The 27655-nt window shown below is 38.5% G+C and overlaps 1 protein-coding gene across 14 annotated transcripts in view; it reads left to right on the top strand.

Moving 5' to 3' along the window:
• GRXCR1 (glutaredoxin and cysteine rich domain containing 1) overlaps nt 1-27655 on the top strand; it is a 364380-nt gene that overhangs the window by 161405 nt on the left and 175320 nt on the right. For 7 of the 14 annotated variants that reach the window (XM_082464270.1, XM_082464269.1, XM_082464266.1 and 4 more), the window contains one exon: nt 6098-15702. The exons of 5 other annotated variants lie outside the window; for them this stretch is intronic. In XM_082464270.1, coding sequence (XP_082320396.1) covers nt 11394-12893 — 1500 coding nt within the window. In that variant the 5' untranslated portion in view covers nt 6098-11393 and the 3' untranslated portion in view covers nt 12894-15702. Of the gene's footprint in view, nt 1-5774; nt 5946-6097; nt 15703-27655 lie in introns of those variants that run through there. 2 more of the 14 variants (XM_082464264.1, XM_082464271.1) reach the window with 2 other exon arrangements.

Raw genomic sequence — 27655 nt, 5'->3', positions numbered from 1 at the left:
GATATTCGGAAATATTTTTAAATAGCCAATGTATTTAACTATTTATAAATTTTAGGGCATTTAGGTGTTCACAATTTTTTTTCTGTTATAAATAGTACTGCAATGTATACCTTGGTTCATCATCTGGCATTTGTATAGCACCAACTGAGTGCCAGGTACCTTTCTAACCACTTTATATGTACTAAGGATATGAATCCTCCCAACAGGCCTTAGAGATGGGTACTATTAGGACATTCATTTTATAGTTGAGGAAACTGAGACATAGGGAAGCTAGTTTCCAAGACCACCCACTGGCAACTGGTAGGGATCACATCCAGTCCAAGCAGTCTGACAACCAAGATCTCCATAATCACCATGAGATTTTCATCTCATTTCTTAATATTTTCTTAAGGGTAGACTTCTAGAAGTATAATGAATGGACTAAAGGGTATGAACTTATTCAGGCTCTTAATTAGTTTATACAAAGGATGCACCAATCTGTATTTTCACATCGCTTTATGGGGAAGCTTGCTTTACTACGTTTTTATCAACATTGAGAAACATGAGCAAAAATCTTTGGTCAATCTGATAGGTGAAATTTAATATTTCATGTTGCTTTATTTGCATGTCTTTGTGCATAGTAGCATGGGCTCCAGTTTATCTGTGCTTGAATCCCAGGGGTTTCTCTTTATAGGACGGTTGTGAGAATTAAAAGAATCAATACATGCAAGGCTCCTAGAGCAGACCTTGTATACAGGAAGCAATAGATAGATGCTGGTTATATTAGTATTTATTTGGTAGTGATGTGGTTCAGAACATACTGCCCCAAAATATGGCATACTTAATATTTTAACCTCAAAGAATATAAGAAAACTGCAGGTCCTGGAAGGACTCTCTGACCTTCCCCTTCTCCCCTGAGCAGGTCATAAAACCCTCTTGTGAGTGGTGCCCTCCCTATACTGGAGGAAATGAATACCCATATCTCCAAAGATGAGGGACACCAATAGGAATGTGAACACACAGCCTTGCTAAGTTTCTCCCAGTTTATTACCTTAGCTCATAACCCTTTGTCCTATCATATCTTTCCATGACTTCCTTCATCAGACCTCGTATTAAAACGCTCAGGTTTAACCATTTCTTTGGGTTTTCATTTCCTTATGAAGGCTCCCATGTCAGGTAAAATTTATATTAAATAAACTTTTATGCTTTTCTCCTATTAATGTGTCTTTGTCCGGCCAGTTATAGAGCCCCAGCTGGAGAACCGAGGAGGCTGGTAGGAAAAGGAATCTTTCCTCCCCTACCGCAGTAAAGGTGAACATTGTGTCTTGTGTTTCTTGGCCACTTGTGTTTTTCTTTTGCAAATATCCTATTCATGTACTTATTTTCAGAAAGTTCATAGAAATAAGATTCCCTACAATATTCCTTTAAGATAGTATTGCAGTATTTTGTTTTTATTAAGGAAGGAAAAGAGACAGAGTATTGATTGAATCAGACCTTAACGTTTGAATGAAACGCTTAAAATCTATAGAGTGCATTTAAGAAAAACAGTACTGGGAGAGAACACCTTCTTTGGCTTCAGCAATCGATGTGTAGACCAGAGCATGTATTACTTTTGTAATTTATCAGTAAAAAGAAAGATAATGGAAAAAGCCAAGTTTCAGTGTAATAAGAAACACAACAAACACATTTCATTCCAGAGCTCAGAGGACTATGCAATAATTCATATCTTTGAATTACAGAATACATTTTGAGTTTGACATTTTGTGATGAGAACACTGAAATGTTGCAGCTAGTTTGGGGAGAAATGGGCTTAGTGTATAGTTAATGGAGACAAGCCATTACAGAGAACAAAAAAATAAAATTAAATCAAATAAGCATACGTGTCAACTGCTGGGGGGAGGTGGAATAAAGTGTGAGTCACTGTATTTTGGATTAAAATAGCATGCTTTGGTAATTGTAGTGTGGGGCTTTATATCCATTCTCCTGAGGTGCTAAGCATCCCCACTAAGTTAAGTAACATTAGCTGTGACATTAAAGCAATCAACAGAATTAGCGTGAACCTAGAGCCAGAACATTTAAAGCAGAAAAAAAAAAAGCACAGATCTGTAGGTCTGCAGAATGCTCATGAAAACTAGCAGGCTCACCAAATTCTTGTTCTAGTGGGTGTATGCACAAGTCCACTGGACTCACAGTGAGCAGGAAAGCCAAGGAATGGGAAAGGGTGCACTAACCCAGATTATTAACGACATTAACAGCAACAGTCAGTGTTGAAGTGTACACTGTGTGCGTGCCCAGTGCAGGGCCCTTCGCATACAGCTCTTCATTTCATCACCACAACCCATTAGGGAGGGATTATGATCCTCACAAAAGCTGTAGCTGTTAAGACGCATCGCTGATATTCAAAGCCAGGTCTCTTTCCAAAGCTCATGTCCTTATTCACCTGGAGATGCTGCCACAGTATCTCTTCCCTAACCCCATTAGTTTTTGCTATTGTCTACTTCTGTCCCAATTTTTCGTTCATTCATGCATTATGTATCAAATAGCAATGAGATTCTTAATATGCGCCCTGCCCTGTGCTAGATGCTCTCGATACAGCAGGGAAATCAATGCCTGTTTCTTCCATTCATGGAACTTACAGTTGATCAGAGGAAACTGAGAATTACTAATCATCCTCATCAAACAGCATTTATTAAGTCTCTAGAAAGTGCAATCTCTGTCATTTTTGCAGCAGTACTTTACTTTGGTGTTACCACCTCCACTTTACATATAAGGAAAGGGGCTCAGATACATTTGGCAGTTGGTTCAGATTTCAGTCCGCTGTGAAGGGTCTGGTCTGGGATTCCAGCCTTGGCCTGCAGGGTGTTCTGTCACCTCCTCACGACATCACCCTGCCTCATTACTATGCCTCTTGACTCTTCAACGAATTTCTCATCAGGAACATAAGTCCCTGTGCCACCATCTTTTGCATTTTTTGCCACTACCATCTTGTCGCTTTCCCTCTAAGTCACTTCCCTTGTCAGAATCTCCCACAGATAGGATCATTTCTGTACAAAGTAATGTGTTCAAAGTAATGTGCTAATACTGTCTCTAATAGTCTCACCTCCCATGAGAAACATGCATGCACATGCACACACACACACACACACACACACACACACACACTTTAGCCATAGGGGCATATATTAAATGAACTAATATTCAACATGATAATTAAACATTTTCTGGAAAAGTCAGATTATAGTAGCTTTTTGCTTTTCAAGGCACACGTAGTGCAAATTCAAAGCAAGTTTCAGCAGCAGCCGCATTAGCCATATTGCCTCTAAATCAGTCTTCTTTTAGGATGCTTCATAATCTTTGGTAATGTGACATGCCTTAGACACATCACCCCAAATCATTTCAATCACTCCTATAAATGTGTCATAACCATATCCTAGCTCTGGCAAAGTGGTAAATCTCCCATCTACTGTAAACTATCTGCTCTGACTTGTGGGAGTATCTGTCTAAGGAATACATGGGCTATAGGAAGCAGCTCTCTCTTTATATAATGGAAGTTCTTGGAAGAACATTAAAAGATTTCAACATAGAGTATCTTAATTAAATAAGTAATACAGGTGCCTTCAGGGCCCCTACCTTGGACTGTGATTGACGGATACCCTGTCCAGGTGTCACTACAGTTGCCCTGCTGCTTGCTGTATGGCAAGTTTTCAATCCCTCTGTTAGTCTAAGTTTACTTCTTTGTAGAGTTGGGATAATATCTGTAGTGGCTTTAAAACTGGCCCAAAATTCTATGACATACCTCCCATCAACAGGTTGGGTCTGTGTCCCCTCTCCTTGAAATGGGTGGGCTTGTGACTGCTTGACCAACAGAGTACACTGAGGTGATGCCATATGACTTCCAAGCCTAGGTCATAAAGGTCCTGCAGCTGCCATCTTGCTCAGGGAACACTTGCTCTTGGAACCTTATGCCTCCATGCCGTAGTCTTACTACCCAGAGTGCACCAAGCACTGCAGTTGACAGTCTCAGATGAGCCCAGCCTTCTAGCCATCTCCACTGAGGCACTAGACATGAAAGCAAGGTCATCTTGGGTCCTCTAGATCAGTCCATCTGACAGCCTAATAACACCAAGTGACTGTCATCGACATGATGTAGAAATTTCACCTCTCCAAGTCATGACTAAATTTCTTACGCCCAAAATCATGAAACATAATAAAATTGTCGTTGCTTTAACCCACTATGTTTGGGGTAGTTTGCTATGCAGCAATAGGTAAGTAAAACACTATCTCATTCATTGTGAAGGATGTAGCAAGACTCTTAGCTTAGGGCCTGACCTCTGGTAAGCACTCAGTGAATACTATTTTTATTTCTTGAGCATCTACTGTGGTCACAAACACACATAAAGTGTTTTGAGGCATAGGAAAGAAGTGTAAGATATACTTTTTTCTCTTACAATTTTGGGAGTGGCAGTAAGGATGAATACACATGAAAAGATAATGTACATATTGTTAGAGTAATAAATGCTATAATTGCTGTAAGTGTTTAAAGAAAGGACAGGTAAGTCACTGTGAAGAAAGTGGTTCTTGAAATCTGAGGCCCCCATCTTCAGGAAGAGTAAGGGAATATTTGTTCCAGAGACTGTGCAAGATAATTGATCTGATTTTAATTCACGTTGCATAGATTAAAAGACAAGAGAGCTGATGCATATGTTTTGGTCGCCTCCTATTCACCCTGTTGGTGAGGGAGGGATTCCTGCACTAGGGTTATGGGGATGGGGATGGCTGAATACAAGTCACTGGACAGTGGACAGATGAGATTGATAGCAGTTCAATAGTTGCATGTATTCACAGTGAGGGGAGGAGAACATTGTGTGCGGCTATGCAGGGCCATGCAGGTTTGTGCTCAGGAACAGAATGAACAACCAGGGGCTGTGGGGGGCAGGCTTTATAGAATCAGGAGGGTGGAGTGACCCCTGGTTTCCAGGAGAGGATGTGACTTGGCTTGAATATTTCTTAGGACTTGGAACTGAAACTAGATACTCAGGGATAAATATCCTCTGCCTGGTCCCTTTGATGAAGAGCGTTGTCTGGGTAGGCAGCCTTACTCACGGAAATAGCCTGGAAAGGGAGACTTGCTGTCGGGCCATTGGAGGCCCTCCTGGTTTTATCAGATACATACATAAAAAAGCAGCACATGATACTGAGCCTTCATTTTTGGCCTTAAACTACATTACAATCTGCTCAAGATGGCAAAGCCAATGAAAAGTGGAGCTTGGTTTTGAATCTGAGTGTGTCTGGCCCAAAGTCCTTCATGAGCTCAAAGTCTGTGCACTGGATGCAAATGAAGGAGTGGACAAGTTTATGAATACCACTGAGTGTGTGCTCCTCTTTCTATGTCATCCTCCTCTGTTTCACTGAATTTAGTCTAATCGCGAGGCACCCAATACCCTAAGAATGTTCATGAGTATTTTATTACAGTCATAAAAGATGTCACCATTGGCAGAAGTGAGGTAAAGTGTACGCAGGGGTGTTTTTGCAACTTCCTGGGAGTCAATAATTATTCCAAAACAAAATAAAATTTAAAAATGCTCAGGGGCCTAAGGTTCCTGGCTTTGGAGATGGTCACTGTAGTCGCTATAGGGCAGCAGAGTCATGGTCAAGCTTGCCATCTACATGAGCACTTTTCGCTGTTTCTCACCCCACCTCATGTCCTTAGTCTCTCCATATCAAGCCTAATTCTAGGTAATTATTAAAATCACTCTCTTGCACCCACTCCCAGTTCCTTGTCTCTCTTGTTTCAGCTTCCTTGTGTTCATTGGCTAAACTGCAGCCCTGGTTAAATCCATCTCTGCCTCCACTGTGTCTTTACCAGGATACCTGGATCCTGCTGGAGAAAAGCACACAGCCAGGCTGACTGGTGTTTTTTTCTTACATCTTGTATCTTCAGTGCCAAGAATAGTGCCTGACACATAGTAAGCATTTAATGTATATTTGTTCAATGAGTGAGTGAATAAAGGGTCATCTCTTGAGGGCTTCAGGCATCTAGGCAGCCATAAAGATGGCTGTATTAAGGACAATAGACACATTCTCCCCTTCTCTTCTTTATGTTTTATTCTGTTTACAGTGTCTCCCAAATTCAGTCTGAGTAGACCCAGCATTCAACAGGAAACTCTAAAGAGGGCTCTGATATTTATTAGTTACTGAATGAAGTCTTCTTATATGTCACTCCAAGAAGTGACATATAAAAAGGAGGAGACAATCATTATAGACATTATCTGATTTGAGGATACCTTCAACTTAGGTAGAGAATCCAATTTTGTAAGTAAAATGACAGAAAGCAGTGAAGATGCCTCTGTCCAAATGTCTTGATTACTTTCTTAAAACTGAAATCCGAGAGACCTTCAAAGTGGCGGAGGAGTAAGACGTGGAGATCACCTTCCTCCTGACAAATACATCAGAAATACATCTACTTGTGGAACACCTCCTACAGAACACCTACTGAATGCTGGCAGAAGATCTCAGACTTCCCAAAAGGCAAGAAACTCCCCACATACATGGGTAGGGCAAAAGAAAACAGAAAAACAGAGACAAAAGAATAGGGATGGGACCTGCACAAGTGGGAGGGAGCTGTGAAGGAGGAAAGGTTTCCACACACTAGGAAGCCCCTTCACAGATGGAGACTGCAGGTGGCGGAGGGGAAGCTTCGGAGCCGCAGAGGAGAGTGCAGCCACGGGGGTGCGGAGGGCAAAGTGGAGAGATTCCCGCACAGAGGATCGGTGCCAACCAGCACTCACCAGCCTGAGAGGCTTGTCTCCTCACCCTTCGGGGCGGGCGGGGGCTGGGAGCTGAGGCTCGGGCTTTGGTCGGATCCCAGGGAGAGGACTGGGGTTGGCTGCGTGAACACAGCCTGAAGGGGCTAGTGCGCCACAGCTAGCTGGGAGGGAGTCTCGGAAAAAGTCTGGAGCTCCCTAAGAGGCAAGAGACCATGTTTCGGGGTGCGTGAGGAGAGGGGATTCAGAGCACCGCCCAAAAGAGCTCCAGAAACGGGTGCTAGCCGCGGCTATCAGCGCAGACACCAGAGACGGGCATGAGACACTAACACTGCTGCTGCAGCTACCAAGAAGCCTGTGCGCGAGCACAGGTGACTATCCACACTGCCCCTCCTGGGAACCTGTGCAGCCCGCCACTGCCAGGGCACCGTGATCCAGGGACAACTTCCCCGGGAGAATGCACGGCGCACCTCAGGCCGGTGCAACGTAACACTGACCTCTGCTGCTGCAGGCTTGCCCTGCATTCCGTACCCCTCCCTCCCCCTGGCCTGAGTGAGCCAGAGCCCCCTAATCCGCTGCTCCTTTAACCCCATCCTGCCTGAGCAAACAACAGATGCCCTCAGGCGACCTACACGCAGAGGCGGGGCCAATCCAAAGCTGAATCCCAGGAGCTGTGTGAACAAAGAAGAGAAAGGGAAATCTCTCCCAGCAGCCTCAGGAGCAGCAGATTAAATCTCCACAGTCTACTTGATGTACCCTGCATCTCTGGAATACCTGAATAAACAACAAATCATCCCAAAATTGAGGCAGTGGACTTTGGGAGCAACTGTAGACTTGGGGTTTGCTTTCTGAATCAAATTTGTTTCTAGTTTTATGTTTATCTTAGTTTAGTATTTAGAGTTTATTATCATTGGTAGTTTTGTTATTGATTTGGTTGCTCTCTTCCTTTTTTTAAAAAATATAGATATATATTTTTTTCCTTTTTTCTTTTTGTGACTGTGTATGTGTATGCTTCCTTGTGTGAGTTTGGCTGTATAGCTTTGCTTTTACCATTTGTCCTAGGGTTCTGACTGTCCATTTTTTTTTGGTTTTTTTTTTTGGTATAGTTTTTAGCACTTGTTATGATTGGTGGATTTGTTTTTTGGTTTGGTTGCTCTCTTCCTTCTTCCTTCCTTTTTTTAAAAATTACTTTTAAATTATTTTTATTTTTAATTAAAAAATTTTTTATTTTAGTAACTATTTTATTTTATTTATTTATTTTTTCTTTCTTTCTTTTTTTCTCCCTTTTCTTCTGAGCCGTGTGCCTGACAGGGTCTTCGTGCTCAGCCAGGTGTCAGGCCTGAGCCTCTGAGGTGGGAGAGCCGAGTTCAGGACATTGGTCCATCAGAGACCTCCCGGCTCCACTTAATATCAAATGGCAAATGGGGATATAGGTATATGTATAGCTGATTCACTTTGTTTTAAAGCAGAAACTAACAAACCATTGTAAAGCAATTATACTCCAATAAAGATGTTTAAAAAAAAAAAAAAAAAGCGGAAGCTCTCCCAGAGATCTCCATCTCAATGCTAAGACCCAGCTCCACTCAATGACCAGCTAGCTACAGTGCTGGACACCCTATGCCAAACAACTAGCAACACAGGAACACCACCCCACTCATTAGCAGAGACGCTGCCTAAAATCATAATAAGGCCACAGGCACCCCAAAACACACCACCAGATGTGGTCCTGCCCCTCAGAAAGACAAGATCCAGTCTCATCCAGCAGAACACAGGCACCAGTCCCCTCCATGAGGAAGCCTACACAGCCCACTGAACCAACCTTAGCCACTGGGGGCAGACACCAAAAACAACGGGAACTACGAACCTGCAGCCTGTGAAAAGGAGACCCCAAACACAGTAAGTTAAGCAAAATGAGAAGACAGAGAAACACACAGCAGATGAAGGAGCAAGGCAAAAACCCACCAGACCTAACAAATGAAGAGGAAATAGGCAGTCTACCTGAAAAAGATTTCAGAATAACGATAGTAAAGATGATCCAAAATCTTGGAAATAGAATGGAGAAAATAAAAGAAACATTTAACAAGGACCTAGAAGAACTAAAGAGCAAACAAACAATGATGAACAACACAATAAATGAAATAAAAAATTCTCTAGAAGGAATCAATAGCAGAATAACTGAGGCAGAAGAAAGGATAAGTGACCTGGAAGATAAAATAGTGGAAATAACTACCGCAGAGCAGAATAACAAAAAAAGAATGAAAAGAATTGAGGACAGTCTCAGAGACCTCTGGGACAACATTAAACACACCAATATTTGAATTATAGGGGTCCCAGAAGAAGAAGAGAAAAAGAAAGGTACTGAGAAAATATTTGAAGAGATTATAGTTGAAAACTTCCCTAATATGGGAAAAGAAAGTCAATCAAGTCCAGGAAGCACAGAGAGTCCCATACAGGATAAATCCAAGGAGAAACACGCCAAGACACATATTAATCAAACTAACAAAAATGAAATACAAAGAAAAAATATTAAAAGCAGCAAGGGAAAAACAACAAATAACATACAAGGGAATGCCCATAAGGTTAAGAGCTGATCTTTCAGCAGAAACTGCAGGCCAGAAGGGAGTGGCAGGACACATTTAAAGTGATGAAAGGGGAAAACCTACAACCAAGATTACTCTACCTAGCAAGGATCTCATTCAGATTCGATGGAGAAATTAAAACCTTTACAAACAAGTAAAAGCTAAGAGAATTCAGCATCACCAAACCAGCTTTAAAACAAATGCAAAAAGAACTTCTCTAGGCAGGAAACACAAGAGAAAGAAAAGACCTACAGTAACAAACCCAAAACAATTAAGAAAATGGTAATAGGAACATACATACCTATAACTACCTTAAATGTAAATGGATTAAATGCTCCAACCAAAAGACATAGACTGGCTGAATGGATACAAAAACAAGACCTGTATATATGCTGTCTACAAGAGACCCACTTCAGACCTAGGGACACATACAGACTGAAAGTGAGGGGATGGAAAAAGATATTCCATGCAAATGGAAATCAAAAGAAAGCTGGAGTAGAAATATTCATATCAGATAAAATAGACTTTAAAATAAAGACTATTACAAGAGACAAACAGGGACACTAAATAATGATCAAGGGATCGTTCCAAGAAGAAGATATAACAGTTGTAAATATTTATGCACCCAACATAGGAGCACCTCAATGCATAAGGCAAATGATAACAGCCATAAAAGGGGAAATCAACAGTAACACAATCATAGTAGGGGACTTTAACACCCCACTTTCACCAATGGACAGATCATCCAAAATGAAAATAAATAAGGAAACACAAGCTTTAAATGATACATTAAACAAGATGGACTTAATAGATATTTATAGGACATTCCATCCAAAAACAACAGAATACACTTTCTTCTCAAGTGCTCATGGAACATTCTCCAGGATAGATCATATCTTGGGTCACAAATGAAGCCTTGGTATATTTAAGAAAATTTAAATCGTACCAAGTATCTTTTCCGACCACAACACTGTAAGACTAGATATCAATTACAGGAAAAAAAATCTGTAAAAAATACAAACACATGGAGGCTAAACAATACACTACTTAATAACCAAGAGATCACTGAGGAAATCAAAGAGGAAATCAAAAAATACCTAGAAACAAATGACAATGAAAACACGACAACTTGAAACCTATGGGATGCAGCAAAAGCAGTTCTAAGAGGGAAGTTCATAGCAATACAAGTGTACCTCAAAAACAAGAAGCATCTCAAATAAACAAACTAACCTTACACCTAAAGCAATTAGAGAAAGAAGAACAAAAAACCCCCAAAGTTAGCAGAAGGAAAGAAATCATAGAGATCAGATCAGAAATAAATGAAAAAGAAAGGTAGGAAATGATAGCAAAGATCAATAAAACTAAAAGCTGGTTCTTTGAGAGGATAAACAAAATTGATTATCCATTAGCCAGACTCATCAATAAAAAAAGGGAGAAGACTCAAATCAATAGAATTAGAAATGAAAAAGGAGAAGTAACAACTGACACTGCAGAAATACAAAGGATCATGAGAGATTACTACAAGCAACTATATGCCAATAAAATGGACAACCTGGAAGAAATGGACACATTCTTAGAAAAGCACATCCTTCTGTGACTGAACCAGGAAGAAATTGAAAATATAAACAGGCCAATCACAAGCACTAAAATTGAAACTGTGATTAAAAATCTTCCAACAAACAAAAGCCCAGGACCAGATGGCTTCACAGGCAAATTCTATCAAACATTTAGAGAAGATCTAATACCTATCCTTCTCAAACTCTTCCAAAATATAGCAGAGGTAGTTACACTCCCCAGCTCATTCTACGAGGCCACCATCACCCTGATAGCAAAACCAGACAAAGATGTCACAAAGAAAGAAAACTACAGGACAATATCACTGATGAACATAGATGCAAAAATCCTCAACAAAATACTACCAAACAGAATTCAACAGCACATTAAAAGGATCATACACCATGATCAGGTGAGGTTTATCCCAGGAGTGCAAGGATTCTTCAATTATATGCAAATGTGATAAACCACAATCAATGTGATAAACCATATTAACAAATTGAAGGAGAAAAACCATATGATCATCTCAATGGATGCAGTTAAAGCTTTTGACAAAATTCAACACCTATTTATGATAAAAACCCTGCAGAAAGACGGCATAGAGGGAACTTACCTCAACATAATAAAGAGCATATATGACAAACCCATAGCCAACATTGTTCTCAGTGGTGAAAAACTGCAACCATTTCCTCCAACATCAGGAACAAGAGAAGGCTGTCCACTCAAACCACTATTATTCAACATAGTTTTGGAGGTTTTAGCCACAGCAATCAGAGAAGAAAAAGAAATAATAGGAATCCAAATCAGAAAAGAAGAAATAAAGCTGTCACTGTTTGCAGATGACATGATACTATACCTAGAGAATCCTAAAAATGCTACTAGAAAACTACTAGAGCTAATCAATGAATTTGGTAAAGTAGCAGGATACAAAATTAATGCTCAGAAATCTCTTGCATTCCTATACACTAATGATGAAAAATCTGAAAGAGACATTAAGGAAACACTCCCATTTACCATTGCAACAAAAAGAATAAAATACCTAGGAATAAACCTACCTAAGGATACAAAAGACCTGTATGCAGAAAACTGTAAGACACTGATGAAAGAAATTAAATATTATAGAAACAGATGGAGAGATATACCATGTTCTTGGATTGGAAGAATCAACATTGTGAAAATGACTATACTACCCAAAGCAATCTACAGATTCAATGCAATCCCTATCAAACTACCAGTGTCATTTTTCACAGAACTAGTACAAAAATTTTCACAATTTGTATGGAAACACAAAAGACCCCAAATAGCCAAAGCAATCTTGAGAAAGAAAAACGGAGCTGGAGGAATCAGGCTCCCCGACTTCAGACTATACTACAAAGCTACAGTAATCAAGACAGTATGGTACTGGCACAGAAACAGAAATATAGATCAATGGAACAGGATAGAAAGCCCAGAGATAAACCCACACACATTTGGTCACCTTATCTTTGATAAAGGAGGCAAGAATATACAGTGGAGATACGACAGCCTCTTCAATAAGTGGTGCTGGGAAAACTGGACAGCTACATGTAAAAGAATGAAATTAGAACACTCCCTAACACCATACACAAAAATAAACTCAAAATGGATTAAAGACCTAAATGTAAGGCCAGACACTATCAAACTCTTAGAGGAAAACATAGGCAGAACACTCTATGACATAAATCACAGCAAGATCCTTTTTGACCCACCTCCTAGAGAAATGGAAATAAAAACAAAAATAAACAAATGGGACCTAATGAAACTTCAAAGCTTTTGCACAGCAAAGGAAACCATAAATAAGACGAAAAGACAACATTCAGAATGGGAGAAAATATTTGCAAATGAAGCAACTGACAAAGGATTAATCTCCAAAATTTACAAGCAGCTCATGCAGCTCAATACCAAAAAAAGAAACAACCCAATCCCAAAATGGGCAGAATACCTAAATAGACATTTCTCCAAAGAAGATATGCAGATTGCCAACAAACACATGAAATGATGCTGAACATCACTAATCATTAGAGAAATGCAAATGAAAACTACAGTGAGGCATCACTTCACACCAGTCAGAATGGCCATCATCAAAAAATCTACAAACAATAAATGCTGGAGAGGGTGTGGAGAAAAGGGAACCCTCTTGCACTGTTGGTAGAAATGTAAATTGATACAGCTACTATGAGAACAGTATGGAGGTTCCTTAAAAAGTAAAAACAGAACTACCATATGACCCAGCAATCTCACTACTGGGCATATACCCTGAGAAAACCATAATTCAAAAAGAGTCATGTACCACAATGTTCATTGCAGCTCTATTTACAATAGCCAGGTCATGGAAGCAACCTAAGTGTCCATCGACAGATGAATGGATAAAGAAGATGTGTCACATATATACAATAGAATATTACTCAGCCATGAAAAGAAACAAAATTATTGGTAGTGAGGTGGATGGATCTAGAGTCTGTCATACAGAGTGAAGTTAAATCAGAAAGAGAAAAACAAATAGTGTATGCTAATGCATATATATGGAATCTAAACAAAACAAAATTGGTTCTGAAGAACCTAGGGGCAGGACAGGAATAAAGACGCAGACGTAGAATGGACTTGAGGACATGGGGAGGGGGAAGGGTAAGCTGGGACGAAGTGAGAGAGTGGCATGGACATATATACACTACCACATGTAAAATAGATAGCTAGTGGGAAGCAGCCGCATAGCACAGGGAGATCAGCTCGGTGCTTTGTGACCACCTAGAGGGGTGGGATAGGGAGGGTGGGAGGGAGATGCAAGAGGGAGGACATATGGGGATATATGTATATGTGTAGCTGATTCACTTTTTTATAAAGCAGAAACTAACACAACATTGTAAAGCAATCATACTCCAATAAAGATGTTAAAATAATAAAAAGAAAATTAAAAAATAAAAAATAAATATTCAGGAAAAAAACCCTGAAATCCACTAGCAAAGATACATAAGCATTGCAATTTCTGCTGTAATTTAGTATCTGAAAATAAAACAAGCAATTAACAGTTATTTCCATACCTTTTTTTATGAGTTAATTTGAGTAATATTTCTACCCTTGTTTTTGCTACATTTATTTTATTTTAACACAGCGGTCTCTCTTAACAGATTGCCTTTTCTTCAAGGGGAGTGAACAGAGACTATTTGTTTGTACTTTCCTAGTGCTTAACACAGTGCCTTTGGGACATTTGTGGCGGTCCAGGGGTTAAGACTTCACCTTCCAGTGCACGGGGTGCAGGTTCAATCCCTGTTCAGGGAGTTAAGATCCCACATGCCTCTTTTTTTTTTTTTTTAATTTTTATTTATTTATTTATTTTTGGCTGTGTTGGGTCTTCGTTTCTGTGCGAGGGTTTTCTCCAGTTGTGGCAAGTGGGGGCCACTCTTCATCACGGTGCGCGGGCCTCTCACTATCGCGGCCTCTCTTGTTGCAGAGCACAGGCTCCAGAAGCGCAGGCTCAGTAATTGTGGCTCACGGGCCTAGTTGCTCCGCAGCATGTGGGATCTTCCCAGACCAGGGTTCGAACCCGTGTTCCCTGCATTGGCAGGCAGATTCTCAACCACTGCGCCACACCAGGGAAGCCCCTCACATGCCTCTTGGCCAAAAAAACCAACACATAAAGCAGAAGCAATATTGTAACAAATTCAATAACGACTTTAAAAATGGTCTGCATCAAAAGAAAAAAACTTAAAAAAAAAAAGAAAAACCCACCACTGTGCCTGCAACATAAGAAGCACTTCCTAAATTTTTCCTGGAAAAAATAAAGATGTGAATGAATTTGTACACAATCACATTTATCCCACAATACTCTCAGCAATCCTCCTACATAGGCACACAGTAAAATTTGAGACGGGAGGAAGTTATGCCTTTTTTTGTATGGTGGGGCAAAGATGATTATGAAATAGGAAGTGGGAAAAGATCCATCATGATAACTGGACCACAGTCATGTTCTCAGCACAATTTTGGTAGAATGTATATGGAAATGGAGAATCTAGAAATTGATATTTTGTATTGTTGTTTAAACATTTTATTGTGGTAAGAAAAGAACATGAAATCTGTCCTCCCAACAAATTTTGTATACATTATTGTTGATTGTAGGTACAATGTTGTACAACAGATCTCTAGAGTTTATTTATCTTACTTAACTGAAACTTTATATCTGATGATTAATAACTCCACATTTCCACCTTCTCTGCAGTCACTGGTAACTACCAGTCTAGTCTTAGATTTTATGAATTTGACTATTTTAGGTGCCTCTTATAAGTGGAATTATATAATGTGTGTATTTCTGTGCCTGGCTTTATTTCACTTAGCATGATGTCCTCAAGGTTCATCCATGTTGAAAGTTAAAATAAATTTCTAGGCCCAAGATGGAGGCAGTCCTGTTCAGGGTGCCATGTTAGCAAACCAAAACTTAGATAATGTCTGTGTAACTATAAATGTTCCACTTGACCAGAAGCATAGTATATCCTGTCAGCCAGTCCCCAAACACCAAGCCAACTCTGGGCTCTATACTTACTTCCTTGTTCCTTGATCATTCTAAATAAAGTCAGATGTGCAACTACAGCCAATCAACTTAAGCCCCATGCTTCTTGTTTCTTGCTTGCCTTTTTCTATGAAAGCTTGCAGCCCTTTTCCCTTACTTTGCTGTTCTCGGAACTCTTGATTGTGGAGCCTGCCTGCTTCAAGAAGTGTTAAATAAAATTTGTTTGTATTACCTATATTATCTTATTTAATCATTTGACATGTTGCATATTGCAGAATTTTCTTCTTTAAAGGCTGAATAGTATTTCATTGTATATACCACACTTATTAATTTTTAACTTTTTAATATAATTTTTATTGAGTTATATTTATGCACAACTATATGATTACAGGTGTACAATATAGCAATTCACAATTTTTAAAGGTTATACTCCATTTATAGTTATAGTAAAATATTGGCTATATCCTCTGTGTTGTACAACATATCTTTTACCTTATTTTATACATAATAGTTTGTACCTTTTAATCGCCTACTCCATCTTGCCCCTGCTCCATCTTGCCCCTCCCCCCCTTCCCTCACCCACCTAGTAACCGCTAGTTTGTTCTCTATATCTGTGAGTCTGTTTCTTTTTTGTTATATTCACTAGTTTGTTGTATTTTTTAGATTCCACACGTAAATGATGTCAAAAGTATTTGTCTTTCTTTATCTGACTTATTTCACTTAACATAATACCCTCCAAGTCTATCCATATTGTTGCAAATGGCAAAATTTCCTTCTTTTTTATGGCTAGGTAGTATTCCATTGTATATATATATACCACTTTTTTTATCCATTTATCTGTCGATGGACACTTAGGTTGCTTCCATATCTTGGCAATTGTAAATAATGCTGCTATGAACATTGGGGTGCATGTATCTTTTTGAGTTAGTGTTTTTGTTTTTTCTGGATATATACCCAGGAATGGAATTGCTGGTCCTAGGGTAGTTCTATTTTTAGTTTTTTGAGAAACCTCCATATTGTTTTTCACAGTGGCTGCACCAAGGTACATTCCTACCAACAGTGTGCAAAGGTCCCCTTTTCTCCACATACTTGCCAACATCTGTTATTTGCAGTCCTTTTGATGATAGCCATTCTGACAGGTGTGAGGTAATATCTCATTGTGGTTTTGATTTGCATTTCCCTGATGATTAGCAATGTTGAGTATGTTTTCATTTGCCTGTTGGCCATCTGCATTTCCTCTCTAGAAAAATATCTATTCAGATCTTCTGCCCATTTTTTAATTGGGCTATTAGGTTTTTTGATGTTGAGTTGTATGAGCTGTCTATATATTTTGAATATTAACCTCTTTGGTCAGATCATTTGCAAATATTTTATCCCATTCAGTAGGCTGTCTTTTTGTTTTATCAATGGTTTCCTTTGCTGTGCAAAAGCTTTTAAGTTTAATTAGTTCCCATTAGTTTATTTTTGCTTTTATTTCCTTTGCTTTAGGAGACAGATCCAAAAAAAATATTGCTATAATTTATGTCAGAGTGTTCTGCCTATGTTTTCCTCTAGGGTTTTATAGGTTCTGGTCTTACATTTAGGTCTTTAATCCATTTTGAGTTTCCTTTTTTTGTATATGGTGTTAGAGAATGTTGTATGATGCCAGCATCACCCTGATACTAAAACCAGACAAACATATCCCCAAAAAAGAAAATTACAGGTCAATATCACTGATGAAACTAGATGCAAAAATCCCCTACAAAATATTAGCAAACAGAATCCAACAATACATTAAAAAGATTATACACCATAATCAAGTGGGATTTATCCCAGGGATGCAAGGATTTTTCAATATCCACAAATCAAACAGTGTGATATATCACATTAACAAATTGAGGAATAAAAATCATATGATCATCTTAAAAGATGCAGAAAAAGCTTTTGACAAAATTCAACATCCATTTATGGTAAACACTCTCCAGAAATTGAGCATAGAGGGACCCTACCTCAACATAATAAAGGCTGTATATGACAAACCCACAGCTAACTTCATACGCAGTGCTGAAAAGCTGAAAGCATTTCCTCTAAGATCAGGAACAAGACAAGGATGCTCACTCTCACCACTTTTATTCAACATAGTTTTGGAAGTCCTAACCAAGGCAATCAGACAAGAAAAAGAAATAAAAGGAATCCAAATTGGAAAGGAAGAGGTAAAACTGTCACTATTTGCAGATGACATGATACTATACATGTAAAATCCTAAAGATGCCACCAAAAAACTACTAGAGCTCATCAATGAATTTGGTAAAGTTGCAGGATACAAAATTAATGTATAGGATTCTGTTGCATTTCTATACACGAACAACGAAATATCAGAATGGGAACAATCCCATTTACCATCACATCAAAAAGAATAAAGTACCTAGGAAAAAACCTACCTAAGAAGTAAAAGACCTGTACTCCAAAAACTACAAGACGCTGATGAAAGAAATCGAAGATGACACATACAGATGGAAAGATATACTATGTTCTTGGATTGGAAGAATTAACATTGTTAAAATGACCATACTATCCAAGGCAATCTACAGATTCAGTGCAATCCCTATCAAAATACCAATGACATTTTTCACTGAATTAGAACAAATAATTTTAAAATTTGTATAGAAACTTAAAAGACCTCGAATAGCCAAAACAACCCTGAGGAAGAAGAACAGAGCTGGAAGAGTTATGCTTCCTGACTTCAGACTATACTACACAGCTATAGTCATCAAAAAGTATGGTACTGGCACAAAAACAGGCACATAGATCAACAGAACAGAATAGAGAGCCCAGTAATAAACCCCTGCACTTATGGTTAATTAATCTATGACAGAAGAGACAAGAATATACAATGGAAAAAAGACAGTCTCTTCAATAAGTGGTGATAGGAAAACTAGACAGCTACATGTAAAAGAATGAAATTAGAACATTCTCAAATACCATATGTATATACCACATTTAGAAATTAATATTCTTAAAACCACCCGTGCCCAGGTACCCATTGAAAAATGATCCTCCATTCTCAAGGCTATGATACACTAGGCCAAAGACTGCTCTCTAGAGAGTAAGCTCTGTAAGAGCTATCTTGGACACCACTAAATCCTCTGAACTTATAGTGCTGGACCCATAATAAGTACTCAAAAAACATTCATTGAATAAGTAAATGAATGAGATAGGCCCATAGCTGTTCTTGCTGTTTCTTCAAATCTTACTTTTTAACTAAATCTGATGCCTGATTAAAAGCCACCTTCACTAACTCAATTTAATCCTTTTTATTTAAAAAAATTTTTTTTGCCAAATCCCATTGTACGGGGCACAATAGGGACTCTTTATTGGTCTTAATGATCTAAATGTACTTAGGGTAAGTCCATGTGAGTAGACTACCCACTAAAACATCCAGGACTTGGTTTTGCTGTTCTATATTTACTTGGATGACATGCTAGGAATTATTTTTCAATTCAAATGATCTTTTCTGTCTGCTTATAAATTCTTGTTGTTTCAGTGCCATCCATGGCTAATTCAAATAACCATTGAAAAAGAAAGTTCATACCATTCTTCCCCTTGAAAGGTTACTCTTTTTAGTTTAATTGCTATTGTTGTATTTTAGCAAGGTATTGCTGCAAACAAAGCTAAGATTTTTTTATAGTGTAACTTTTTTTAAAGCTACAGCAACCTTATAATCTCAGTTGGATTGTCACAAAATCATTTGTATTTATAATTAAATTTGAACATTAGAGCCAGTACTTTGAGTCCAACTGATTTGAGATATATTTATTTAAGCTGACAGAGTGAAATTATATTTAAGGCAGGACAAGAAATATTTAACATAAAATTTTCTCTGCTGTTTGAGCCACTATCTGCTCCTCTTTAGTGTGCATTGTGCATCTGCATTGTACCTTAACTAGATCCCCTTAGAAAACACAGGAATGCCTGCTCACCAAAAAAAGCAATTAACTCCTGGTGCCAGCAAGATAACTCCTTAGGAGATAACATTCCTCCTAAATCCTGTAAGGGGTCATGATGACCTACTACTCACCTTGTTGGACTATGCAAACTGTCATTATGTTACTTTGATGTATAACCCTTTGATGTGTAACCCTTTGTCTCAAAAACTTATATAACTGTGCTTTGACTTCTAATGGGGAAATAGTCCTCGGTAGTTCCTGAAAGGCTGTGTCCTGTGTTATAATACTCAGGTTAGCCCGAATAAAATTCTCTATTTCTTTCTTAGATTGACTGTTGACTAAGTATTTTTCATTGACAAAGCCTTCATACTATCTGGGGCATATTGTTCAATTTTTCATTTAAAATAACTCTCTCAACATCATTTACCGTTGACTGGGAACTTCTGAATTTGACTTGTTTCACTAATCCTAGCCTACTTTGCAATGCATTCCAAGTAACTTTATTTTATGCAGGTTACATGTAGTGAATGAAAAGCAAGTATGATTTAATGCTTTTGGGGTAGAGAATATTTCAGAACATAAATATGTTTTCTTAATGTGTGATTATAATGATGTCTTAAGATATAAAGACAGTTGGTCTAACAAATGCTAAGTTTTCTTAATGGAGGTAGCATGTAAAAGCAACATCATAAAAATACCTTAGATATGTGTATATCCTGTAATTCTACAGGTTATGTTAACCTTAGAATTTCCACATAAAAATACTATAGTGTTCATTTAGACTCAGGTCTCACTCACTATTTAGCAGGAAACTCATACCCAGATCTTTCCATTCATACTGGGGTTTATGTGAGTTTTTCACATGTGCTCTGAACACTCTTTCTAGACAGAGAATAGTATAAGAATACCCCCCATTGAGAGGAAGGCAGAAAGGGAGGAACACATTCCTAGAAATGCGAGCACTCCCTGATCACTGCTGACACACCTATTCACTAATAAACATGCGGTGTCTTAGTAATACAATTGCCATTACTATTACCACCACGTAATATCTTACTTCTCTTCTGCTTCCCAATGACCCGCAGTTCACTCTTCAACTTTGTTTTAAAGGGACATCATCCTACCCTATATTTGGGGTCAGGCAGTGGTGGCGGCAGCTAGTGAAAGGTAGAGTTAGAAACTAGGAGCAGGCAGCAGGGGGAGCCAGGTTGCAAGAAGCCAGGTGAAAACTGGTGGAGAATGGTCAAGTAACATGAAGACCATAGAGCCAAAAAGGTTCAAACCAGCAACAGGTTGTCCTGAAAACATAAAGCCTGAACGTGCCAAGGCAACACTTGGGAAGTAGGCAGAGATAGTGATATCCATGTTCTTCTGACCCTGTCTCCTGCCCTTTCTGGGACCATCCGCTTGAAGCTCTTCTTTTGGGCATCCGTGTCCTTTCCCAGCCTGCAGTGTTCATGCCACCTCATAGCGGCTTGTACTGTTCTGGTCCCTTTTTCTCGTATAGACTTTTCCTGCTCAGGGCTCTAAACCTTGAGGAATTTGTTCTAGGTGATCTGGTGACCAATATATGCCAAGGGGGTAGTAGGTGCTACAGTGTAACATCACCTTTTCGAAATTAAGTTTGTGAAACTTACATTGATGCATCTAGAAGAAATAGCAATTTCAGGCAGATCAGAAAGGAAACAGTTTGGCGGGATAATTTGCTCTTTGATGCCTCCAAGATTTCGTCTCCTGAGAGGTCTTTCTAAAGTGTTCAGCATTCATAGAAGAGATTTGCCTCAGAATCATAGGATTTTATAGCTAAGGAGGGATTATCTCTGCCATTATTTCCTAATTTCCTAATGGCTCCTAGGACAGGTCTCCACAATGCATGCTCACACAGTGCTTGTTAATAAACAACATTAACAGAGAAATGAAAAACTTCTGTCCTATAATGACATCTGCTGTCACTATTTGTGACATGCACAGAATACAGTGGATGAAATCCATAATCGAAATATGAAAGCAGCTTTTTACAGATGTCCTGGTACTGAATTGTTACAAGATAATGGCACTTCGATTGGTCTGTTTAATTCTAATGTGGTTGCTATAGGTGAAAGCAGTTTTAGAGCAGGCTCTGTCTATGAATGGGAGAAGTAAATCGACTACTTCAGGGATTTTAAGGCTGCTGAAAAAGCCCTCTGCCATCTCTCCCTAAAATATCTCCCTTGCTTTCTGTTGCCTGAAATTCTGCAAATGGTGCTCCAGATTTTCCCTTCTGTTTCCTTTCTCCATGAAAATAAAACGACAAAATAGATTCACCTGGGGAGATACTAGACAATTCCCCACGCTTGGACCTGACCCCCAGAGTGCCTGCTTTTATTAGTCTGGATTAGGGCCCAGGTATTGGCATTGTTTTTAAAAGTCCCTGGTAATTTTAATATGCAGCCAGTGTCCATAAACACCATTAGTGAAACACTAAAATGTACTCGTTTGCACCTGAGTGTGGGCATTTTGTTCTTGTTTTCTTTTCAATCATATCTTCCTCAAAAACAGGTTACTAGAAGGGAGAAGGACAGTAAAGAAAACTGTGGATTCTAAAGGAAATTGATGGTCAAACTGGAGAGACTGGAGTGGAAGACCTTGGGATTCCAAAAACCTGCATTGTCCATTTCACAGTGCTTGAAGGTTAGGCTTGCTAGGACAAACAATGGGGAAAAGACAAGCTGTAGCCTCCCCTGCCTTCCCCCCGGGCATTTAAGGAGCCCTCCATAAGTAGGTCAGGGGAAATGGCACGCACACTGATCTGTAGGCAGCAGGAGTTTTAAGATGTTGCTGTCACAGTTGCTTCTGCCCTGCCAACCCATCAGGGAGCTGCATCCTCTCTCCTTTGAGTTGAAATTCCAGATTAATGGGCCTGAAAATTGGATTAGCTCAGTGACTGCTCAGAGATCCATGGTGAAATGAAAACAAGTCAGAATAGAAACAATCTGTGGCTAGGTGCTACAGAATCTTTTCAACTTGGCGTTTTCAGGGTTAAAGTGAATCTGAATTGGTAATACAACATGGGCAAATCAAAGTTAGGTTTAGAGCTGAAATGTTCTAAAATGTTCTCAGGTGTCAAAATGTCATAGGGTGAACAACCAATACATAGACATGTTTTCTTTCCGGCTATAAATCCTTTGCTTTTCTTTGCCTAGATGTTCCTCAGGTTTTTCAAAGCAACAAGACTGGTCCAAGAGAATAAATAAATTAAAAGGGGCATAAAGGTAGTCTTTGTAAGGAGTTAACTTATCTTTTTAAATTGCTTGAGAATCCTAGAAGTATTTTGCCTCTTGTAAACAAAAATGGAGGCATCTGATTAAGTTGGCTCCCTGGCATTGCTTGGGGGATGGATCTCTGCAGAGTTGGATTTCCTTTGAAGCTGAAGCCCCAGGGTCCCTCACTTGCACTAGCCCCATCTCAGGCCCTGCAAGGAGGGGCCCTAGCAGTGGGTTCTAATGGTCATATGTTTCATAAATTTGAAAACATATATAATATTTTAATAGCAATCAGTTAAGACTATTTTCTCCACTCCAAATTTTCCTCTGACATGCTTTCTCTCATGGTATGTGGCCTTGGAGGGAGTGTATGCATTTTGGGGATCTGGCTAAGGGATTTATGAGATAAGTTGTGTAGTTTGCAGTCACTTTAGTATATACCTGTTATTGCTAGGTGTTCTAGTGTTCACATAGTTTATAGGGACACTCCTCTGCTCCCTATCTATATGCTCATCTGGCATCCTCACCTAAAGCTACAGTATCATGATATAAACTAGCTCCAGAAGTGTGTTGGTAGGAAAAGGGGTGAAACAAAGCTTGGGATGTATGGAGCCAGAAACTAGTCCATGGAAAATTCTCTCAACTATCAGACATGTAAAATTGTAAATGGAGGATTCAGTTCGTATTGATACCTAATTAAAGCAGAAGTTCTTTCTAGTCAGTAACACTCCATCTTTTGTGTGTGTGTGTGGGATATACATGAAATAGAATTGATCAGAATTCCTGTGTTTATAGGACACAAATCTATAGCAGTAGGACCAACTGGTGAAGTTGCATATTTTATGTACTCTAGCACATCAGATGGCACCTTAGAATATCTGATATATCTTGCCTTAATGAAGTTGGCAGTTTCAGACCAAACTGCAGGTAAAATTGTCTGCAATAAAGTGAAGCAATCAACTGTGCTAGAAGAAAACAATGACTTATTCTGCTAGTCTCTGTATTGGAAAATGTGTCAAAATGATTATATGAAGAAGTGGTCAAAGAGTATGCAAAAAATGGAGGAAAAAGGTATTACAGAGGTGTTTTTGATAGTTGATAAATATGTTATCTTTTTGGTTTTGTAATGTTTTCATTTTTATTAGGCTTTTTTTTTTAATACATCTTTATTGGAGTATATTGCTTCACAATACTGTTAGTTTCTGTTGTTAGAATCAGCCATAAGCATACATATATTCCCATATACCCTCCCTCTTGAGCCTCCCTCCCACCCTCCCTATCCCACCCCTCTAGGTGGTCACAAAGCACCGAGCTGATCTCCCTGTGCGATGCTGCTTCTTCACACTAGCTAACTATTCTACATTCAGTAGTGTATATATGTCGATGCTACTCTCACTTCGCCCCAGCTTCCCCTTCCCCAGCTGTGTCCTCAAGTCCATTCTCTATGTCTATATCTTTATTCCTGCCCTACCACTAGGTTTATCAGTACCATTTTTTTCTTTTTTTTAGATTCCATATATATGTGTTAGCATGCGGTATTTGTTTTTCTCTTTCTGACTTACTTCACTCTGTATGACAGACTCTAGGTCCATCCACTTCACTACAAATAACTCAGTTTCGTTTCTTTTTATGGCTGAGTAATATTCCATTGTATATATGTGCCACATCTTCTTTATCCATTCACCTGTTGATGGACATTTAGGTTGGTTCCATGTCCTGGCTATTGGAAATAGTGCTGCAATGAACACTGTGGTACATGTCTCTTTTTGAATTATGGTTTTCTCAGGGTATATGCCCAGTAGTGGGATTGCTGGGTCATATGGTAGTTCTATTTTTAGTTTTTTAAGTAAACTCTATACTGTTCTTCATGTTGGTTGTATCAATTTACATTCCCACCAACAGCACAGGAGGGTTCCTTTTTCAGCACACCCTTTCCAGCATTTATTGTTTCTAGATTTTTTTTCTAGATACCTCACTGTAGTTTTGATTTGCATTTCTCTAACAATAGCAATGTTGAGCATCTTTTCATGTGCCTCTTGGCCATCTGTATGTCTTCTTTGGTGAAATGTCTATTTAGGTCTTCTGCCCATTTTTTAATTGAATTGTTTGTTTTTTTGATATTGAGCTCCATGAGCTGTTTGTATATTTTGGAGATTAATCCTTTGTCCATTGTTTCATTTGCAAATATTTTCTCCCATTCTGAAGGTTGTCTTTTCGTCTTGTTTATGGTTTCCTTTGATGTGCAAAAGCTTTGAAGTTTAATTAGGTCCCATTTGTTTATTTTTGTTTTTATTTCTGTTACTCTAGGAGGTGGGTCAAAGAAGATCTTGCTGTGGTTTATGTCAAAGAGTGTTTTTCCTGTTTTCCTCTAAGAGTTTGATAGTGTCTGGTCTTACATTTAGGTCTTTAATCCGTTTGGAGTTTATTTTTGTGTATGGTGTTAGGGAGTGTTCTAATTTCATTCTTTTACATGTAGCCGTCCAGTTTTCCCAGCACCACTTATTGAAGAGGCTGTCTTTTCTCCATTGTATGTTCTTGCCTCCTTTGTCGTAAATTAGGTGACCATATGTGTGTGGGTTTATCTCTGGGCTTTCTATCCTGTACTGTTGATCTATATTTCTGTTATTGTGCCAGTACCATGCTGTCTTGATTACTGTAGCTTTGCAGTATAGTTTGAAGTTGGGGAGCCTGATTCCTCCAGCTCCGTTTTTTTTTTCTCAAGATTGCTTTGGCTATTTGGGGTCTTTTGTGTTTCCATATGAATTGTAAAATTTTGGTTCTAATTCTGTGAAAAATGCCATTGGTAGTTTGATAGGGATTACATTGAATCTGTAGATTGCTTTGGGTAGTATAGTCATTTTCACAATATTGATTCTTCCAATCCAAGAACATGTTATATTTCTCCATCTGTTTATGTAATCTTTGATTTCTTTTATCAGTGTTTTATAGTTTTCTGAATACAAGTCTTTTGCCTTCTTAGGTAGGTTTATTCCTAGATATTTTCTTCTTTTTGTTGCAATGGTAAATGGGATTGGGGGATTTATCCCAGGAATGCAAGTGTTCTTCAATATATGCAAATCAATCAATGTGATATACCATATTAACAAATTAAGGAATAAAAACCATATGATCATCTCAACAGATGCAGAAAATGGGCATAGAGGGAACCTACCTCAACATAATAAAGGCCATATATGACAAACCCACAGCAAACATCATACTTAGTGGTGAAAACTGAAAGCATTTCCACTAAGATCAGTAACAAGACAAGGATGTCCTTTCTCACCACTTGTATGTGACATAGTTTTGGAAGTCCTAGCCATGGCAATCAGAGAAGAAAAAGAAATAAAAAATTGGAAAAGAAGAAGTAAAACTGTCACTGTTTGCAGATGACATGATACTATACATAGAAAATCCTAAAGACCAGAAAACTACTAGAACTAATCAATGAATTTGGTAAGGTTGCAGGATACAAAATTAATGCACAGAAATCTCTGGCATTCCTATACGCTAACAACAAAAATCAGAAAGAGAAATTAAGGCTTTTTAAAACTTACAATTTGTTGTGACTTCTTTTCTCCTTCTAAATAAATAGCACTTTTATACCCTAATCTGATATTCTCAGTTTTGTATTCTTAAAGATCTTCCAAATTAAGTGTCAGGCTGCACAAAACTTGGATCTGGGGAGAAATTTTCACATTATCGACAAGTCATAAAGCATAATTGTCCAAGGGACTTGTGGGCCTTGAGCTGCTATTTTTCTACTTGCTCAGGAGTCAGAAAGTTGGATTCTCTTCTGAATTTTGCCATTTATTGGCTGAGTGGTCAGACCCAGATATCTGAGGGAGGGAAAAAGGGAGATTCATGCTATTTATTGGACATCCAGTAGTAAAATGCGATTAGCGTACCAGTGCTTTTCATCCCTGATCCATTTAATCCTCACAACTGGTTTAAGAGATTGGAGGAAACTAAGATGAATGGATGAAGAACTCACACCAAGTGAATGCACTGGAATTAGAATCTGACTTTACGGGCTATGATTTTTGCCATCACTTAAAGATTTAAGACTCATATTCCTCAGCTATAAAATGGTGATAATTATGTCTTATTTACCTGTTTCCCAGGGTTTTGTCAGCCATCAAATGAAGGAGGCTGTGAGAAAGGACTTTAAATATTATTCTATAAACATGAAACAGTGCTTGTGGTGTGCAGCTCTGTATGCAGCCCATGTGGTTTGGGGTATTAAATTATTTAACAATAACAGCTTTGAGATATTGCAGCAAATGGAGCTCCTCAAATGTGTTTCAAAAGTAGTGACACTGCAGGTTTTCTGTGCCCACTGGGTTAGTTGTTTTCTGCTTGGACCCCAGTAGAGATATGTCTCTTTTTACCATAGGAGCTCTTGGCTCCACCCAGAGCAGAGAACAGAAGCATAGAAGGATAATCATGGTGGTAAAAAGAAACAAAGACCTTAGAGCTAAGTTTGCAGAAAGAAATGACCTTTAATACAAAGCATATTAGAGAAAGTTGTCATCCACCAAAAGCAGTTATTAAAGTTTTGTTCATTTCAGTGAACCTTGTGCTTTTGCAGAGTCTCAGAATAATATGTTAAATGTATTACAGGCTTAAATTACAAGGTTCCTAGTAGAATTTGGAAGATGATAAATCCAGACGAGACCAACACAGAGTCTATTCTCTTGGCCAGGCTGGGTAAGGGAGATTAATTTCTTATTGAGAAGGAACTTTTGGTTAATATCAGGATAAAATTGTAGAATTATTTAGAGAAAGTTGTGTATGTCAATTCAGGGTAAAATTGTAGAATTATTTAGAGAAAGTTCAAGTTAACTGTATATTAATAAGTACAGTTTCTTCATTTCGATGTATATGATTAGTAGTTCTCAATTAAGCCATTTTTTCCTTCAAATGATATGAATTTAAAAATAGTTCTAGGTATTTTTATAGATAGGTACTTGAATGAGGTAGATCATACATTATTATTGTAGTCAAGATTCTCTTTTCTGGAAAAAGGTTAGAAGAACTGCTTTAAAAAGGTTTATTAGTGAATGGGCTACATGTAAGACCACACTGAGAT

Source organism: Balaenoptera physalus (genome assembly GCF_965194825.1).
Source record: "Balaenoptera physalus genome assembly, chromosome: 5".
Lineage (NCBI taxonomy): Eukaryota > Metazoa > Chordata > Mammalia > Artiodactyla > Balaenopteridae > Balaenoptera > Balaenoptera physalus.
This window is presented reverse-complemented; position numbering and strand designations above follow the sequence as displayed.